General features: G+C 58.8%; 1 protein-coding gene across 9 annotated transcripts in view; it reads left to right on the plus strand.

Moving 5' to 3' along the window:
• CAPZB (capping actin protein of muscle Z-line subunit beta) overlaps positions 1–19306 on the plus strand; it is a 136743-nt gene that overhangs the window by 93048 nt on the left and 24389 nt on the right. For all 9 annotated transcript variants that reach the window (XM_081574903.1, XM_081574905.1, XM_081574902.1 and 6 more), the window contains exons 3-4: positions 2661–2782; positions 8935–9048. In XM_081574903.1, the coding sequence (XP_081431029.1) occupies positions 2661–2782; positions 8935–9048 (236 nt within the window). The remainder of the gene's footprint in view (positions 1–2660; positions 2783–8934; positions 9049–19306) is intronic.

The following is a 19306-nucleotide window of genomic DNA, read 5'->3' on the forward strand; positions in this document are numbered from 1 at the left end:
TTCTAGGTGAAAGACTCCGTGGCCTTCCATAGCTGAGTAGCGGTAGCTGTCCTGGCTGGAAGCTACTGAAATCTTCCTTGCCTTGATTTGGACTTTTCTAGGTGAAAGACTCTGTGGCCTTCCATAGCTGAGTAGCGGTGGGGACCTTTTCCAGCAGGTTAGGTGTGCCCGCTCCTTCTTCCTGTTCAGTCGCTCAGCTGTGTCCTACTCTTGGCGGCCCCGTGGGCTGCAGCACACCAGGCTCCTCCGTCCTCCGCCGTCTCCTGGAGTTTTCTCAGATTCATGTCTGTTGAGTAGTTGATGCTGTCTAACCATCTCATCCTCTGTCGCCCGCTTCTCCTCCTGTCCTCAATCTTTGCCAGCATCGGGGTCTTTCCCAGTGAGTTGGCTCTTTCCATCAGGTGGCCGAAGTAGTGGAGCTTCAGCATCAGTCCTTCCAATGAATATTTAAGGTTAGTTTCCTTTAGGATGGACTGGTTGGATCTCCTTGCAGTCCAAGGGACTCTCAGGAGTCTTCTCCAACACCACAGTTCAAAAGCATCAATTCTGAAACACTCAGCCTTCTTTATGGTCCAACTTTCACATCTGTGGGCTTCCCTAGTAGCTCAGCTGGTAAAGAATCCACCTGCTGTGCAAGAGACCCAGGTTCGATTCCTGGGTCGGGAAGATCCCCTGGAGAAGGGATAGGCTACCCACTCCAGTTTTCTTGGGCTTCCCTGGTGGCTCAGCTGGTAAAGAATCTCCCTGCAATGCAGGAGACCTAGGTTCTGTCCCTGGGTTGGGAAGATCCCCTGGAGAAGGGAACCGGCTACCCACTCCAGTATTCTGGCCTGGGGAATTCGTGAACCACAGTCCTTGGGGTCACAAAGAGTCGGACACGACTAAGCGACTTCTACTTTCACATCTGTACCCGATTACTGGAAAAACCACAGCTTTGACTGGGTGGACCTTGGTTGACAAAGTGATGTCTCTGTTTTTAATACACCGTCTAGGTTTGTCATGGTTTCCTCCAAGATGCAAGCGTCTTTTAATTTCATCACTGCAGTCACTGCCTTCAGTGATTTCAGAGCCCAAGAAAATAAAAATGCCCCTGCTTCCACTTTCTCCCCTTCTGTTCGCCATAAAGTGATGGGATTGGATGCCATGATCTTAGTGTTTTTAGTGGTGACTTCCTCCTTCCTCGTCACTGTGTATTAAACCAGGGTTCCAGTCAGAGGGGGAGACTTCCCTCTCTGCTGCTTTCTCCTTGTGGGGGCCTTCGGTGAACTAATGACTGTGGGATGGGAGTGATACATCACCTCTTCACAAGATGGTGTGAGCTTCCAGTAGGCAGCATTCCATCTGTAAAGGGCCCGGCATAGGGCATGATACATGACCGACGCTTGGTGTTCTCAGCACCAAAACTAACTGAGAACAGCCCCATTTTTGTTTGTGTATCTTTCTGCGGGGAGAGAGTCGAGCGCAGAGGTGGGATTTGCATCCAGAAGGAATTCTGAAATAAGCACGTCATATAAGGGGGTTAATGGGGGGGGGTGTGTCTCTAGGGTGCTGAGTCACAGGGCACAGTCGCCATCTCCCAGGTGTGCCAGACAGTGCCTTCCGGGCTGAGTTCAGAAGCACCCCACAGTCAGCAGAGGTGCTTCCAGAAGCCCCTGGAGGCTGGTGGTCTCCGAGGTGGCGGCGACCCCGTCTGTGTCTCTGGTCATGGCGAGGGTCTTCTGGGGCACCCAGGAACTGCCGTGGCTGTCAGCCCCTCTTCTGGGTGTCTTTGCCACATGATCCATCTTTTTCACGTGGAAGAGTTGTTGGTGCAGTTGGCAGCCCACTTGTCTGGTAGATGATACGGTGGGGCCTCCGTAAATCCAGGCCCATGAAGCGAGTGAGTCAGCATGTTGAAAATATAGTGTGGAAGGGACTCAAGCCTGGAGGAATCCATTCCTGAGAATGCAGCCCTCCCTGCCTGGAATATTTTGGTGGAAGTTGATGTTTGAGTTGGGAGGAAGAGGCCAGAGGCCTGGTTCCTAGCAGAGCCCTGCGTCCAGTTTAGCAGCATTTGCCCTTGGATTCATTTCTGCGGGCCCCCCTCCTCAGTGAGGGGGTCCCAGGAGGGTCAGCCTGGGCACAGGAGCTGGAGCTCGGCGCGGTGGGAAGCTGGTGGGACGCTGCCTTTGCCGCAGGTAGGGCTGATGCTACACGCCAACCTGGTAACGCTTGGCTGGGGGCCTGGAAAGAATTGGAAACTCCATGCGGCATGGAGTCTTCTCCCGAGTTCTCTGGGTTCCTATGTGTGTGAAGTGTTTCCCTCCTTCTCAGGACTCCAGCTTGTGCTTTGCCCCCCAGAGACCAGTCCCAGGCACACATGTACTTACATGTGCAGGACCACCCTGGCGGCCCCATCATTAAAGCCGCACACAGCTTGGAGGGAAGGCCGTGTGGGAACTCACGCTCCACTGTAACCCAAGAACAGGTTTCTTTACAGCGGGACGCTGTTGGTGTCAGACGCATGTGGAAAAGAAAGGAACGGGCCCCTGATTCTGGCAGGGTACCAAGGGCCAGATGTTAAATATGCTGACCATGGGCCGGCTGCAGATGCCGCTAGCCAGCCGCGACTTGATGTGTGATCTTAACCCCTGTTCTGCCTTTTCCTCTCTTTCTGCCAGGTCCCCAGCCTATGTGAAGATCTCCTGTCTTCTGTTGACCAGCCACTGAAAATCGCCAGAGACAAGGTGGTGGGAAAGGATTACCTCTTGTGTGACTACAACAGAGATGGGGACTCCTATAGGTGAGCTCGCGCCCTGGGAACGCAGCAGGTGTGCCAGGCCCACTGGCCGCTCACTGCTGCTGCTAGCGGCTCAGGGGCCGCAGCTTCAACAGCTGACGGCCTGTCAGCCTTCTTTCCCCTTGTCCTTCTGTTCTGTCCATCCTTCCGTCCATCCTGCCGTCCAGTCTCAACCAGGCAGTGTTTGTGGAGCGCCTCTGAAACGCGTTGGAGATGCAGCAGTGAACAGGAGACCTCTGCCCTGGTGGGGCTTACAGTCTAATGGGATCGAGATGTTGTTAAAAAACAACTAGCTTCTTGATTAAACATCACACTGAATCCTGCAAAGGAGAAGGTCCAGGGTGTGCCCATGACAGGGATCCCACGTGCGTGCGAGAGGGCCTGTGTGCTTAAGGGCATGTGAACGAAGCTTGCAGCTCTCCCTTTGTTTCACCGTCACCCTTTCCAGAGCTGTGAATTACTAAGTCAGTGTTCATCTCTGCCCCCAGGTGATCACTAGGCTAGAGCAAGGGACACACCAGGATCTGGTCACTTTGTACCTTGATTCCTGCAGCCAGGGCCAGGCTTATTTGAGGGCAGCATAGAGAAGGCCGAGGATGACTCTAGGAAGACTTCCTGAAGGAGATGATGTCTGAGCTAGGTTTTTGAAGGTGCATGCTGCTGCTGCTAAGTCGCTTCAGTTGTGTCCGACTCTGTGCGACCCCATAGACGGCAGCCCACCAGGCTCCCCCGTCCCTGGGATTCTCCAGGCAAGAACATTGGAGTGGGTTGCCATTTCCTTCTCCAGTGCATGAAAGTGAAAAGTGAAAGGGAAGTCGCTCAGTCGTGTCCGACTCTTAGCGACCCCATGGACTGCAGCCTAACAGGCTCCTATGTCCATGGGATTTTCCAGGCAAGAGTACTGGAGTGGGGTGCCATTGCCTTCTCCATTAAAGGGTTTTTTTTTTTTTTTAATATTTAAGAACTTAAAGGTGCATAGAAGTTCTTAAATATTAAAAAAAAAAAGATGAAAGTTGCTCAGTCGTGTCTGACTCTTTGTCAACCCGTGGACTATACAGTCCATGGAATTCTGCAGGCCAGAATACTGAAGTGGGTAGCCGTTCCCTTCTCCAGGGGATCTTCCCAATCCAGGGATCGAACCCAGGTCTGTCACTTTGCAGGCAGATTCTTTACCATCTGAGCCACAGGGGAAGCCCGAGAATTCTGGAGTAAGTAGCCTATCCCTTCTCCAGGGGATCTCCCTGACCCAGGAATCGAACCGGGGTCTCCTGCATTGCAGGCGGATTCTTTACCAACTGAGCTATCAGAGAAGCCCTGATAAAGATGGGGGGGTGGTGATAGATGGGGAATCCTTAAACCCGTCCAGTATTGCTGGGATGAATGGCTGTAATCAGTGCCTTGGAGAATGGTGGAGGAACGCCGTCTGCTTTAGGTTTATGCAGAGGCCGTAGAACCTGAGGTAAGTCTTGATGCCTTGCCTCGTGCTCTTTGGGGGGACAGGGTGGGCCCTAAGAAGTAAAAGCAGGAGCAAACCTGGAGGGAGCCGACCCGGGCTGCAGAGCAGCACCGCCCGCCGGAGCAGCTGGGGGTCTGACGTCTCCGTCTCCGGCCCTCGGTTCTCTCGAGTGTCGGGTGGGGGTGAGAGGGTCCGTTCTTCTCACAGGGAGCTCGGCAGCACGTCTGTGTCGGCAGGCACTCGCCTGTCAGGTACCGAGGCGCTCTTCTGTGGGGCTTGTGTGTCCTGCTGAGGAATCTAGAGGAAGCAGATGTGGAAACCGTGGAGATTGTTGAAGAGCGGACAGAGACAGGCAGAAGACAGGGGGAGGCAGGGGGCGGCAGGCCCGGCTGTGAGGGCTGGTCAAGGCTGGCGTGAGCCGTAGGGACGAGAAGGCTCACTGCCACGCGGGTCTGGGGGCAGAGCGTCCCGCGTGAAGGCCCCGCGTGGGGCGCGGCGTCGGGTGAGCCCGGCAGGCAGGGGAGCCTGGGGGTGTAGGCGAGGGTGATGCAGGCTTAGTGCAGGGCACTTGGGGGTTAAGGGAAGTAATGCCCCTGAAGTGCTGAAAAGCACAGAAAGTGAAGTGGTGTTAAAGCTTTAGTCGCTCAGTCACGTCGGACCCCGTGGGCTGTAGCCGCCTGGCTCCTCTGTCTGTGGGGATTCTCCAGGCAAGGATTTTGGGATGGGTAGCTGTTCTCCAGAACTTGGGGGGTAAATTACAAAGAACTAATGCTGCTTAAAGAGACTGGACGGCTGTCCTAGAATGGTGTGCCTTTCCTGGCTTCAGATGGAAGTTGGGTAGAGGATGTACTTCAGCCTGATCCAGACTGGAGCCTAGAGCGGAGACAGTTTGAGGTCAGTCTTAGAAGCAGAGCCAGTGGATTTGCCAATGGAGGGAGTGGGGGAGGAGCCGCAGGAAAGGTGGTGGGGCCCCTGAGTGTGGGGGTGAGGAAGGCTCTGCGAGGGGCGGGTTTGGGGGCGTCTTAAGCTTCAGATGCCCAGCGGGTGGACGTGGAGAGTCAGACAGCCTGTGTATGTTCTTGAGTCCGGGGAGGTCCGGTTGGAGGTGGAGGTACAGAGGTGGGCGTCCGGCTCCAAGGTGGTGAGACCGCCTGAGGCAGGTCCGGCTCAGCCTGAGGGGGCTGGCCACTGCCCGGCTTGTGGGCAGAGGGCCACGTCAGTCCTCAGTGGGGGCGAGGCCACTCCAGGCTGGTAAGTGGGCTGACAGGCCAGACAGCCCATGACGAAAGGACGTCGCAGAGTGCGTCACCAGACACGGGATTCGGGGGAGGCGTCCTGGGAGAGGGGCCCCGGAGCTGGGGCTTGCTAAATCAACATCATCGTTACATTTCTTGTTTCCTCCTGAAAATTCGGGCTTGCTGTGTGAGACGGAGAGGGCAATGGCACCCACTCCAGTACTCTTGCCTGGAAAATCCCATGGATGGAGGAGCCTGGTAGGTTACAGTCCATGGGGTTGCTAAGAGTCGGACACGACTGAGCAACTTCACTTTCACTTTTCCCTTTCATGCATTGGAGAAGGAAATAGCAGCCCACTCCAGTGTTCTTGCCTGGAGAATCCCAGGGACGGGGGAGCCTGGTGGGCTGCCGTTTATGGGGTCGCACGGAGTTGGGCACGACTGAAGCGACTTAGCAGCAGCAGCTGTGTGAGATAGCTGTTCCCCAGCGGCCGAGGGAAGGCTGGGGTCGTTTCCACTCCAGGCCAGTTTGCCAGGCCTCCTGGGGACATGGGACCTGCGGCCCCTCTGGGTCACCCTGCCAGCTCCCATCCGCATTCCTGGGGGCTCCCAGGGGGGCTGGGGGTCTTCGGCTGAAGAGGAGCCCGGGACGTCAGGGCACAGGGCTTTCCTTTTTTTCTCTTCTCAATATACAACCTCAGGATCTCCTGATTTTCTCCACACATTTCTGTCCTGACTGTGTTTGATCGTTTGCTTAAATAAGATCCTTATGGTGTGACGCTTTGCCAGCAGCACGGTTTGGAACCTGTTAGCTGAAACAGAAAGCATTCTCTGAGGGAAATGAAAGACCTGACTTTTGAAATCTAAGCGTTCCTGTCCATCTGTCTTTTTTCAAATGGCCTCCGTTTAAGCTCCTTAATGTGTTCTGAGTGCCCCTTCCACTCAGAATATTCTGGGTAGTGTTATGATTTTTTCCCCCAGCTACAATTACCCCGGCTCCAGGACTAACGGCTGGAAATGCTGTCGTCTGTGAGCCAGGGGAGATGTGAGTTACAGGCTTCTTGAAAATTCCAGACTCGCAGTCAGCAAGAGAGATGGCCTCCTGTGTCTCAGTCAGGTCGCCTTTAAACAAAAGCCGGTTGGGGCGGGTCTTCCAGCCCCCACCCCCACCCCCTACCCCCGGACAACAGTGGTCATGTAACCGTGGCTGCGAAGGGCAGGCCTCTGAGGGTGCCGGCAGGGCAGGTGAGGAGTGGAGATTCTCACACTCGGACTCCTTTCCACCCCCTTTGGCGAGCGGAGGTACCAAGCCTCCTGGTTTATGTAAATAGTGGTAGTGACAGCACGCTTCATCTTTGGGTCTGGTAAGAGGTCTTTGTTGATTTTTTTTTTTTTTTAATTCTTACGTGTGCCCCAGCAGAAAGAGCAGAGAGTTGTTTCATCTCTGTCGGTTCGGAGGAGCACCCACCAGACTGGCCAGGGGTCTTTTCCTCCTCACCCCGTACTGGCAGGCTTCAGCCCCCACGAGGGCAGAGTGTGCCACAGGCTCCTGCCCAGAGCACCCTTGCTGTCTGGGGCAAGGTCGGGGGTCCAGGCTGTGACCGTGGCGTGGGGGTGAGGGGACAGGCGGAGAAACAGTCCCTCCAGCTTTGTGTCGGGGCAGAGGCACGCATGCAGGGGCCCACGCACTCTCCTCCTTTGCTGTTGTTCTTGAGCACGTGGTTGAGCGCCAGGCCCCCTTCCAGGTGTGGAGCAAACGGTGGGGAGCAGGACAGACACGACTCCTGCCCGCCGGGAGCTTAGCTTCTAAAGTTGACCGTCTAAACTAGTTTCCAGTTCAGTAAAGTTTTAGGGTTCAAATCCGCAGCCACACCAGTCCTCAGGGACCCCCTGAAGCTCCCGGCTGCTGTTCTGCACACACAGCCACAGAGCACTGCCGTTGTCAAGGGCAGTTGTGCCGGGCAGCACCGTTCTGAGGGGTGAGCACGGTGAGAACAGCTCTGCCGGCCCTGCCTGGGGCGGGAGAGGGGCGAGAGGCCCAGGGTGGGGCTCTCAGCTGCCCTCCAAGCCAGGCGGGGCCCTGGCGGGTCCCGGCACCCTTGTCTGTGGCCTGGGCACGGCCCAGTGTGACCCCCGGGCTGCCTGCTGGTCATGGGGCAGCAGGGACGTCTCACGCCCTTGTTGCAAGATCTCCCGACACGGGTGAGGGAGGTGGGGGGCTGGCGTGGAAAGAAGCAGCTACTGCAGGGAGACCCTTGGGGACACCAGGCACAGCGACCCTGCCCTCACTTAAACTGTGTGGACCTGCAGCCTCGAGAAGGGGGCCTCTGCCCGAGGGTGGCGTGGAGGTTGCCCGGCTGACGTGATGCAATCCCCTAAAGTAGGTGCCGGGCGTGTTACCAAGAAGATGTCTGTACACAGGATTCGTTCAGGAGACGGGGATGCCTTTTGTCCCTTAGCATCAATGCCAAATCAGTTGGTCCTGAGTCCTTTGCGACGTGAAGTGGTGTCGTCGGGCGGGGAAGCGGGAAAGGCAGTGGGGTTTCTGCCCAGGGACGCGTCTCAGTCTTTACAGCCCAGGGTGTGAAGGACTTTGTCCGAACCCCACGTTGCCCTGCCCTCCTCTCTTTTGCCCTCTCACCTTTGTAATTCTCTCCCTCTGCACCGCCAGCCCAGTGAAGTCCACCTGCGGGAATTAACGAGTGAGTTTCCCTTATACTGCCTTTCCAGCACTCTCTGTGGTTAAATGCTTTCCTGATGGCAAAATACATTTTTAAACACGCAGTGAGTCTTTGGGCTGGAAAAGCGAGGCTGGTGGTTCTCATTACTTCGCAGTCTCCTGTGCGCACACAGCCCGTGGAGGCTGGAGGGCCGCCCTCTGCTCTCGGGGAGGGCTCCGTCCCACGGGCGTCCTTACAGGTGACCTGTGGTCTCTTGGCCCTGACTGATGGCTCTCATTTTAATCCTTAATTGTCTGAGACGATCTGTGAGGAGAGTGACATTTTCTCCAGAATGGCTGGCAAGTCAGGAAGGACAGGGGGGTCTCGCTTCATCAATACAACAGTGAGAACAAAGGAAGGTCTTTAAAAGATGAGAAGGAAGTGACGTTTGTTGCGCACTTTTCTATATGTTAGTCTCTGGGCCCTCGATGTACTTTCCTCCTTTGGTCCTCAAAGCAGCCCTGTGGGTAAAGGGTAGCCTCTGTTTACACACAAGGAAAAGGAGGCTCAGAGAAGTCAAGACACGTTGGAAACACACAGCTAGTGAGAGCTGGGGCCTAGTGGCCACACCCAGGTCTGACGGTCTGAGCCCTTGCTCTCTGAACCTCTAGAAAGAAGGCCACGTCTGTGGCGAGGCCTCTGCATCGCGGCTGCTCCTCTGAAATCTCAGTAGCTGGGGCTGACGGGCTCCACAGCCCCGTCCTCCTGGAATGAGTTGTGTGACCTTCTCCCTCTGCCCTGCAGGTCACCGTGGAGTAACAAGTATGACCCTCCCCTGGAAGACGGGGCGATGCCTTCTGCTCGGCTGAGGAAGCTGGAGGTGGAAGCCAACAACGCCTTTGACCAGTACCGAGACCTGTGAGTTACGGCGCTCCCCTGATATGTAGATTGGAGAGGAGATGCAACCGGCCCCCTGGCTGGCCTGACCGGGACGGCTCTGAGAGGCGGCTGGCGTGTCCGGGCGCCGCCCTGCGTCCTGAGGGCAGCACCTCCTGCCTGCAGGACTCCAGGCCCGATGCCCGTGCCCACCGTCTCAGATCTTCCCCGGCGTGGGTGCTCTCGTAGGCCCTGTGTTTGCCGAGGAAGGAATCGGCTCGGAACAATTGATTGAATTGTGTTGAAGGCAGGAGGCAGAGCGAGGAGTCGGACCCGGGTCCGTCTGTCCGCAGAGGCCCCTCTGGGTTTCACGGCACCTCCTGCCCTGACGGTCCCCGCCTGGGGCCCAGGGCCCTGCTCCCAGGCCAGTCTCCAAGGCCGGGGGGAGCCGGGGTCCCTCGGTTGAAGCAGCTCCCTCCAAGCCGGTGTCGCCGCCTCCTGAGGGGCCTCAGCCTGGACTTGGTTGTTGCGGTTTCGTCGCTAAATCGTGTCTGAGTCTTTTGCGACCCCGTGCGCTCGGGAAAGTGTTTTTGCTGCACCTGCTGAGATTTCTGCCTCCTGCCACACCCCCAGAAAGGGCAGCCCCTCGCTGCATCCACCTCGCGCGGAGAGGCTCCCCGGAAGGTTATCTCCAAAGCATTTTTTTCTTAATAGGATCTCATTTGTAATTAAACTCCATATTGAAAATATAGCAAACGTATAACATACACAGTGCTACCTCAGTACAGACCCAGTGATTCGGGGGGGACTTGGCATATATATGTCTGTAAAGGGCCAGATGGTGAACACTTGAGGCTTCGCAGCCACGTCAGTCCTGTCACTTTTTCTTTGTTCTTTCTTTTTTTGTGTGTAATTATCCTTCCCGCGTAGCTCAGTTCGTAAGGAATCTGCCTGCAGTGCAGGAGGCCTGGGTTCAATTCCTGGGTTGGGAATATCCTTGGAGAAGGAAATGGCTACCCACTCCAGTATTCTTGCCTGGAACATCCCCATGGACAGAGGAGCCTGGCAGGCTACAGTCCATGGGGTCGCAAGAGTCAGAACGACTGAGCAGCTAAGCACACATCCCACATCCTTTAAAAACGTAAAGCCACCTCTTGAGCCTTGAGGAAGGAGGCATCTGGCCTTCAGTCTAGAGTGTGCCCACCCTGACCTGACCTAGGATGTAGGCAGGAAAAAGGAAATGAGAGAAACAAAGCATCCAAACTGCTAGAATGTTGTCTGGACACGGCGGTGTCACCCTTAGAGAAGGAACTCAGGCTCCATCTTGCAGACAGCTGGCGTGGTGGTCCAGTTTTTAGCAGATTTGATATAATGCATAATACAGATTGATATGTGTCTGTCTGACACATGCGTCGACAAAAAGACCCTCAACCCAGGAGCAAAAGCACAGCTCTGAGGAAGCCGAGAACCAATGGCCCTTAACTTTTGGGCCGTCCCGGATGCATCGCTGTGCAGTTCAGCTTTCTCTTCACTCTCTGTCACGTGCCAGTATTTTACATGCAGTGTCTTTAATCCTTTCAAGAACCTCTGGGGCAGCTGAGGTTCCCATTTTTACTGATGAGACTGGGGTTCCCAGAGGCTAAATGACCCCCCTTCTCACAAGACCTCGAGGCGAAGAGCTAGAAATTTGAGTCTATATTTGCCTGATGTTTCCACATATTACTGAGTCTCACCATTAGAGTAGATTTCAGTGATTGAAGAGTCATTACATCTAGAACATTGCCCTGTAGTAGAACAGCTCCTTCCGCAGTGAAGCTGAGAGGTGGTCTCATTGCTGGCATCTCTGGTTTATATGTAGCTGTTCTTACCCGGCCATGTGGCAAGAAGCCCGTCCAGCTGCTGAACGAGAATTCCCCAGTGGAGTCCGTTTCGTGGGTTAATGATAATGTTGGTAGTAAAATAGCAGTGCTGATAGCAGCAGCTGCCAGCCAGCGCCTGGGCAAGCCTGGCGTTCACTGCCTCCCTCGGTCTTACTGCATCTTCACATCGGCCTGTGCAAGAGGGCTATCCCCATTTTACAGGTGAGATGACAGATTCAGGGAGGGGAAGTCTCTTACCCAGGTTCACCCAGCCAGTGGCGTATTTCACATGTTCTGTTCCAGTTTAAAACCATCCTTATCCAACTCCAGAGTCCAAAACGTAACTCATTTACTTGACCAGCATTGGAGTGTTTGGCACAAGCCAGACGCTCGCCAAGTCCTAGGGCTCCGGCCTTGAGTACAGATGACCACGTCCTTGCCCGCGTGGAGCGTCCACTGTGGACAGACAGCAGAGAGAGTGGGTCGGTGCTGTGAAGGGTGATGGGACAGAGAGTGACCGGGGTTTGCGGGGCGGGGTCGGAACGCCTGTGCGGGAGCTGACACTGGGCTGTGGTGCGCAGGCGGGAAGGGGCAGCCAGGCAGGGTGGCTTTCGGGTTTTCTGAGGAGCAGAACAAGGCTGGTTCCGGTTTCTTGTGGGCGTCAACGCTTGGGTGGTAATTTCCTGGCTACAGTGATCCCGGATGCGCTGTTCCCCTTGGAGTGGGAGGGTAGGGGGCGGGCCTGGGAAGAGGCCCGCGTGCCCTCGGACTCCTCTCCTCCCTGCTGGCTCGCTGGTTCACGTGTGTAATGACGCGTGCCTTCTGTGGGGCCTCGGCGGGCCTGCTACGGTAGAGCATTTCCCCACCCCCTTCACAGGTCTGCCCCGTCCCGCAGTGAGTCTGTAGGGTACATGGGGGTTGTCTACCAGGCCATGAGACCCCTGCTCGGGGAGGTCCTCCAGGCGGTTAACCCGCTGGGAATCGGCAGGAGCTGGGTTCGTCCCCCAGGTCTTAACTCTCCGTACCGCCTCCTGAGAAGGTTCCTCGCCAGGGCACAGTCGGCCTTGAAGGGCTGTCTGCCTTGACGACCTGTATCTCTGTGGCCCTGTGTGTGGGCCTGCGCTCCCCTCTGAAGGTGAGCTGACCTGCGGGGGAGTGGGGATGGGGTGACGGGGCAGCTTCCTGCACCCAGGGGTGGGTCTCATAGGACAAGCCCGCCCCCGAGGTCCCGGGACGGCCCGTAGAGGGGCATCCGGGCCCGGGGCGGCCCCCGAGGTCCCGGGACGGCCCGTAGAGGGGCATCCGGGCCCGGGGCGGCCCCCGAGGTCCCGGGGCGGCCCGTAGAGGGGCATCCGGGCCCGGTGCGGCCCCCGAGGTCCTGGGGCAGCCCATCCGAGGTCCCGGGGCGGCCCGTAGAGGGGCATCCGGGCCCGGGGCGGCCCCCGAGGTCCCAGGGCGGCCCGTAGAGGGGCATCCGGGCCCGGGGCGGCCCCCAAGGTCCCGGGGCGGCCCGTAGAGGGGCATCCGGGCCCGGGGCGGCCCCCGAGGTCCTGGGGCAGCCTGAGAGGAGGCTGTTCTGTCCCCAGCGGCATCCATGCGCTCTTCTAGGTGGGAGGAGAGGGTCCACGGCCTCCGGGCGGCACCCGCAGAGGAGGGCAAGGCCCGTCAGTCCCTGGTGTGTGGGGGCGGCCTGGTCACCCCGTCACGGCAGCCGCAGGCCCCGGAGGGACGGTAGTGGAGATTGTCGTTGGGTGGCTGGAGTCACCAGTGCCCTGGGGACGCCCTCCCCTGAGGCCCACGTCAGGACTGTTTCCGCAGTGGCTGAGCCGACCGTGCCTCGTCTAGTAATTATGAATCCAAGTCTCCTTTTTCTTTCTTTCCTTCCTTTCCTTCCTCCCCTGCACCCCCAGTATCTTGCCCACTTCTGCTGTCAGAGTGCCGCGTGGGTTGTCAGTGGTCACGTTAGTGACCTTGAACTCTGCCCCCTGTGGTTCTGGGGCAGACGGAGATCAGCCCGGGGCTCGGAGGCCTCGCTCCTGCCTTGGGCGGTGCAGGCCAGTGGTCACTGCATGTTTCCTGGGGCCAGGTTGTTCCGCGGGGCCAGGGGCCTCGCCTTTCGCTCTGTCCTTCCTTCCTGCCCCTCCCTAGTCTAGGCCTCTCCCACAGCAAGGAAGACTCCTCTGCTGTCACCCTGCGCTCTCGATGAAGAATCTACCTGCCGTTGCAGGAGACGGGGTTTCAGTCTTCAGTCCCTGGGTCGGGAAGATCCCCTGGAGGAGGAAATGGCAACCACTCCAGTATTCTTACCTGGAGAATCCCATGGACAGAGGAGCCTGGCGGGCTACAGTCCACGGGGCTGCAAAGAGTCAGACACGACCGAGCGTGTGCGCACACAAAAACACAGTGAAGGAAGCCACGGCGCTCCATGGAGCCTTCCACCTACCTTCCTTCAGTTCAGCTCGGCTCAGGCGCTCAGTCGTGTCTGACTCTATGCGACCCCATGGACTGCAGCACGCCGGGCCTCCCTGTCCATCACCAACTCCCGGAGTTTACTCAAACTCATGTCCATCGAGTTGGTGATGCCATCCAACCATCTCATCCTCTGTCGTCCCCTTCTCCTCCTGCCTTCAGTCTTTCCCAGCATCAGGGTCTTTTCTTAATGAGGCAGTTCTTGGCATCAGGTGGCCAAAGTATTGGAGCTTCAGCATCAGTCCTTCCAGTGAATATTCAGGGCTGAATTCCTTTAGGATGGCCTGGTTGGTTCTCCTTGCAGTCCAAGGGACTCTCAAGCATCTTCTCCAACACCTGCCTTCCTTACACGTCAGCAAACGAGCCCAGGAAGAGGGTCACTGTGAGGGGAGGCTCCCCCGACACTGCCTCACGTCTGCTGGCTCTGTCGCTGAGCTGCTGCCTGAGGGGCTGAGGAGACGGCCCACGTCCTGGGCTTGCGGACAGGCGCCCAGAGCCTTGGGCAGACCCAGAGGGAAGAGAGTGATTGCAGGGCCTCCGCCAGGAGAGGCCGGGTGCCTGTGGCTCCAGGGGGCGGAGGGTCTCCAGGGCAGCCGCTGCAGAGGGGGCTCGGCCTGTGGCCCTGGGGATGGAGGGCTGCGAGAAGCAGGCCCTTCCCCTGTACTCACCCGGACTGTAACTCCTGCTGTTCCTGAATTCTGGGATCCCGGTGGGTTGCAAAACAGGACTGAGTTTGCCTTGTGCTCTGGCCTCTCGACCACTCACCCCACCTCAAGGGACTGGACGCTGCCCTCAGGCTTGGACCCGCCGGTGCTGTGAGGCGCCTCCGGGGGCTCCTTGTTCTGTGGCTCCCGGCGGGAAGGGCCCTCGTCTACACCAGGAAGGTGCACTGAACTCAGCTCAGAGGTTGGTCGTCATCTGAAGGGCTGGGGAGTCAACCAAAGAAAAACAAAAACGGGCCAAAGGTGCCCTTTCCTGCCATTCTGCGCTCCAGGGTTGACCTCTGGCCTATGTCTTCAGCCTGAACCTGTGGGCCTGGGAGTGAAGACAGCTCCTGGTTCCCCGCCCTGGTCCCCCAGTCTTCTTCTGTCTCCTGGCGCGCAGGGAAGGAGACCACGGTGAGCGTGGAGGTGGAGCTGAGCGTCCTGGGGCTGCACCAGGCCGGCCTGCCTGCCTGGACAGGGGGGCTCGCCAGCCCCAGAGGCGTCTCTCTGCCGTGGGGGCTGGAGGCTGCATCATCGTCATCCGGAGGAAGGCCTTGGCTTCTGTGCTCGGGCTCCGGGCTTGGATCGCCCGGCCGTTGAGGTTCTGACTGTGTAGGGAGTTAGGGTTAGTCATCGGCACGTTGAATTGACACGGACTGACTAGCAGGCCCTCCAGCTTGCACCTCTGGTGGCCCCTTCTCCTGCCTGTGCACAGGATTTCTGCAGCGTGGCTTAGAAGTGCCAGCAGTTGGGAGCGTGCCTGCTTTCCCACAGTGGGCACGAGGTGCCTGGGGGCCCAGAGAGCGGAGCCGGGGGTCCTGCCTGGTTCCCGTGAAGCCCATTCCTCGCTCCTCCAGACTCCCTGCCGCCTTCTTCCCTCCCATCCCTTCCACGATTACTGCATTCCTCCTCTGCCATCACCAGTGACAGAGAGGGATCCTGGTGGGAACTTTCCCAAGAGAATAACTGTTAAGCAGCTGTTGATGGCACAGCTCTGATTTTAGATCGGAACAGTCCATTTGCTGAAAATCCTCAGGAGATGACAGACGGGCTTCGCTGGAGTGCTGGCGTTGGGGGAGGTCATGCTCTGCTCGCCAGTCTGGGATGTCATCACTCCCCTTCCCAGGCCCTCCCACGCTGGTAGCCAACATCCCGGCGACTCCCAGTCTTCTCTGCCGCGCCCCGAGATGGTTTGCAGCCCTGTTAGCCCCCGGGGCGCAGGCAGAGGGAGCGGGAAGGGCCACCTCTCAGGCAGCTGGCCCACGGGGTCACTGCTTTCCTGGCAGAGCTGGCTCCGCTTTCTCAGGCCCAGGCCTGGGGCAGCTTATCAGTCCCCAGACCTCATCACGTGGCCCCAGCGAGCCGTCTCCCTGGGGGAGACGTAGCAGAGGTCGGCGCTTGCTGCTGCCAGAGAAGCGTCTCATTTGCGGTGTGAGCCACCAGCAGGCCACCACGCACCCCGCGGTCAGCACTTTGCGTTTCCAGGTTGCCAGAGAAGAGGGGAAGCCTTCCCCACTCTGGCTTCCACACCGGGCCCTCGGTCAGCCCGGGTTCTTCCGAGCCCAGATGTCCTAACCCAGGGGCTGGCAGTGCTTTCTCTCAGAGGATTGCTCCCATCTGTGCCAGACAGCTTGCCCCACGCGCTGTGATCCTCGGCTCTTGGCTCGCAGCAGATAATACCTCCGAACATGCGGTTGCAATTTATTGGCCTTATAAGTTAATTTTAGTGGGTGTGCAATTGATTGAAATCAAAGCTTAATGAAGGCCAGAGTCTGGGGGGCGGAGGTACGGGGCGGGAAGGCCCTTTGTGTTCTTCCTTGCTTCGGGTCTGAGATAATCTTCAAACGCTTTAATTAGGTTTTGTAATCAGCCCCCCTCTTGTCTGGAAGAAGTTTACAGAGCGAAACGAGGCTGGCGCCCCTACGGCAGGCGCGGGGCCCGGGAGCCTCTCCCGCAGCGGCCGCGATGCCGGGCCCTCTCCCCGCGGTCCTCTGCCTCCTCTCCCTGTCCTGGGCCCGCGTTACCGTTGTGGCTGTTTCCGCTCCTTCCTTCCTCCCTTCCATCCCCCGCGCCTCCGTCAGATGGTGCTTGAGCAGCACCAGCCGGCGAGGGCAGGACATCCAGGGGCCTGTAAGGAAACAGTTGGTTGCCCAGGTTTCTTGTGTCTTCAAAACTCGAACCTTGCACCCTGGGCCCCAAGGGGCCACCTCTTTCTGGGATGTGAGCTTTGGGCCTGGAGAGTTTGGGTGTGTTGGTCCCGATGGGATGTGTAGGTGGCAGTGGGAGGCTTGCGACTGAAACGGAAGTCGCAGAAGTGTGCGTGCGTGTGCTCAGTCGCCTCAGTCGTGTCCGTCTCTGCGGCCCCAGGGGCTGTAGCCCGCCGGGCTCCTCTGTCCATGGGGTTCTCCAGACGAAAATACTGGAGTAGGTTGCCATGGCCTCCGCCAGGGGATCTTTCCGACCCAGGGATCACACCTGCGTCTCTTGTGTCTCCTGCATTGGCAGGCAGGTTCTTTACCACTAGCACCTCCTGGGAAGCCCAGCAGAAGTCCGGGAAGCAGGTAATGGGGGTGGGTGGGGCCCAGATACCTCCCAGGAGCTGGCTCTGACCCCAGGACTGTGTCCGGGTCAGGCTGCAGAGCGGGGAGCAGCTGTGCTGTGGAGCAGGCCGGGCCTCGGTTCTCTGCTGTGTCCTTGCTCGCTGACGCGGGGCCAGTGGTCCGCTTGCTCAGCCTCTGTGTCTGTGTCTGTCAGTGAGCCGTGCCCATCTTGGTGGGGGGTGCTGTTCCCTTCCCAAGGCTCCCCTTTGCCCACTTGCCCTTCGAGGGTAACAGAACCGTCCTCGTTGGGCGACAGTCCTATGTGTGCAGGTCTTCGGTCGGCTGTGTTTGCGATTGTGGCCGTGGGGTGGTTTGGGTGCAGACAGCGCCGCGTTCAGGAGGCTGCAGGCTCCGGTGGGGCCCGGCCCCAGCCCACGGCGAGGCCGCGAGGAGATCTGTTTCAGCAGCGGGCTGCGGTGGTCACTGTGTGCGCTGACGGGAGGCAGTACTTGTGACTGAGCCTCCAGTGTTTCCCGAGACCCCGCGGTGCTCTCAGCGATGTGGGTGCATCGGGGGTGGGCCTGGCAGGCCCCTTGGTGCGGAGCAGGGGCAAGGCCTCCACAGGGGAAGAAATAAACTGAGGAGCAAAGGACTCACTTGGTTTGCTAAGCGCTGAGAAGGACCAAAACCGGGGTGCTGGGGCGGGGAGAGCTCCAACAGAGGGGCTGGGGGGGGCTGCGGGGGGGGCGGGGAGGGGCTGTGGCGGGGGTGCAGAGGGGCCGTGGGTCCCGGAGCGGCGTCCCTGTCGCGGGGGGCATGGGGTGGCATGGGGGGGGCCATGGGGGTCTGGAGCGGCGTCCCTGTCGCAGGGGACGTCCCCGGCATCACAGGCCAGAGACCGTGCTCCCTGCAGGGTGGCCCTGGGCTGGCCTATGGGAACTTGGACTTGGGAGGCTTCCTGCCGCTTCCTGATAGGAACGGTCACGACATGGAGACTGTCACACAGACACCGCGGTTTATGCTGAGCTGCAGCCTCCCTCCCAGAAGAACCCTGGGCGTTGAGACTGGGGGGCTCCGCGGCCCGTCGCTGGGAAATGAGGGCACCCCGTGTGACCCGATACTGGGTGTCAGAGGCGTTCTTGGGAGCCCGCACCTGGTTCCCCCCACAGCCTCTGCTGTCTCCTTTCCCTGGAATGACTCGGGGCCGCGAGCACGACTCTTCTGAGTCCATTGAATCCTCCTAGCGAATCATGGAACCTCAGGTGGTCGCAGCCAGGCCAGGCTGTGTAACCAGGTCAGGAGGGGCGGGGGGACTTCTCTGAGCTGAGGGCCTGCTGGTGAGGCGGGAGAGTGCAGGCCGCCAGGACCAGAGGGTGGAGAGAGCTGCAGAGGCCCTTGTCCAGCGTGGCCTGGGGTGTCATCCTCCGCGCCTGGGGAAGGGGCTGGGGGTCCTGGAGTATATGGGACAGCGCTCACTGTACGACCTCCGCAGTTCCCCAGAGGCTTTGCAGGCTGGGGAGGAAGACCCTGACCTGGGCTCCTCCTGGTCTGGCTTCTTGGTCCTGCCCTCTCCTCCTAGTCCGACTGAGTGAAGCCTTTTGTCTGAGGTTACTCTGTGTTTCCCACCACCAGCGATGGCCAGTCCAAGCTCCCTAGGTCTGCAGAATCGGAACCCAGGTGGGAGACAGGTGGAAGCAGTGAGCAGCGTGAGCTGAGGTGACGGAATTGTTCAGGACAGTTCTGGGGCAGGTGAGGCCTGGACCACCTGCTTTGGCTCTCACCCTTGCCGTCTGCCCCTTGGGTTCGTCCGGGGGGTCCTTGCCCTGAGATGGAGGGCCTCTCTGTGCGTGGGGGCCCTGCCACGGCTCCCCTTGCTGCATATCCTGTGCTCCGGGGACACAGGGCTAGAGCGGGGAAGTCACTTCTGGCTCTGAGCACATCGGCAGCATAGTGTTGGAGTTTCCACATACATTCTTCGCATCTTCGGCCACGCATCCATCAGAGGGCCTCTGAGAACCTGCCCTGCTTGCAGACTTGGGCTCGGGCTCGGGTGCAGGAAGCAGCTAACGGAGAAGGCCATGGTCACCTCAGCTGCACGGCTCTGATTGCGTGGGAGGCAAGCGGGGAGAAGCCTGTCTGCCCCGGGGGGAGGTGAGTCGCTTCCTGCCCTCGTGGTGTAAGTTTATGAGGCGGCGTCACTGGAGGTGCCCGGAGCCCCTGCAGGCGGGGTCCAAACGGCCGCTCACTGCTCCCAGCCTGGAGCCCAGTGACCGCCCAGCCACCCGGTCCCCTCCGCCTGGTCCCGAGGCTGTGCCCAGGGCCTGCGTGCCTTGGCACTCACTGATTATTATCTGCAGGAAAAAGGTTAAATGGAAAACAGGAGCTTGTGGAGAACAACTCCATTTACAGGCCAATCCCTGGTCAACTCAGGGACCGGCTCCTCCGGGGTCACGCGTCGGGCTCTGTGGCTCCACCTGTTGGGGTGAAGTGAGGATGTGCTCCCTCTGGCAGGGGTCTCCCTGGGAAGCAGTTCCATGCAGGTGTCCAGGGTGGTGGTCTCCCAGAGCTTCAGCCAGCAACCCCTGCCGCCCCTGCAAGCGGAGGGCCTCCCTTTCCAGAGCGCCCTGTGTGCGGTGCTCAGCGCTGCCCCAGGCTCCTGGAGAGCCCTTCCTCCCTGCCCTGACTTTGCTCTTCCACCTTGAGGCAGCTGCGTGGGGAGTGAGCTTAC

Source organism: Giraffa tippelskirchi, chromosome 3, assembly GCF_054371585.1.
Source record: "Giraffa tippelskirchi isolate mGirTip1 chromosome 3, T2T-mGirTip1v1.2.pri, whole genome shotgun sequence".
NCBI lineage: Eukaryota > Metazoa > Chordata > Mammalia > Artiodactyla > Giraffidae > Giraffa > Giraffa tippelskirchi.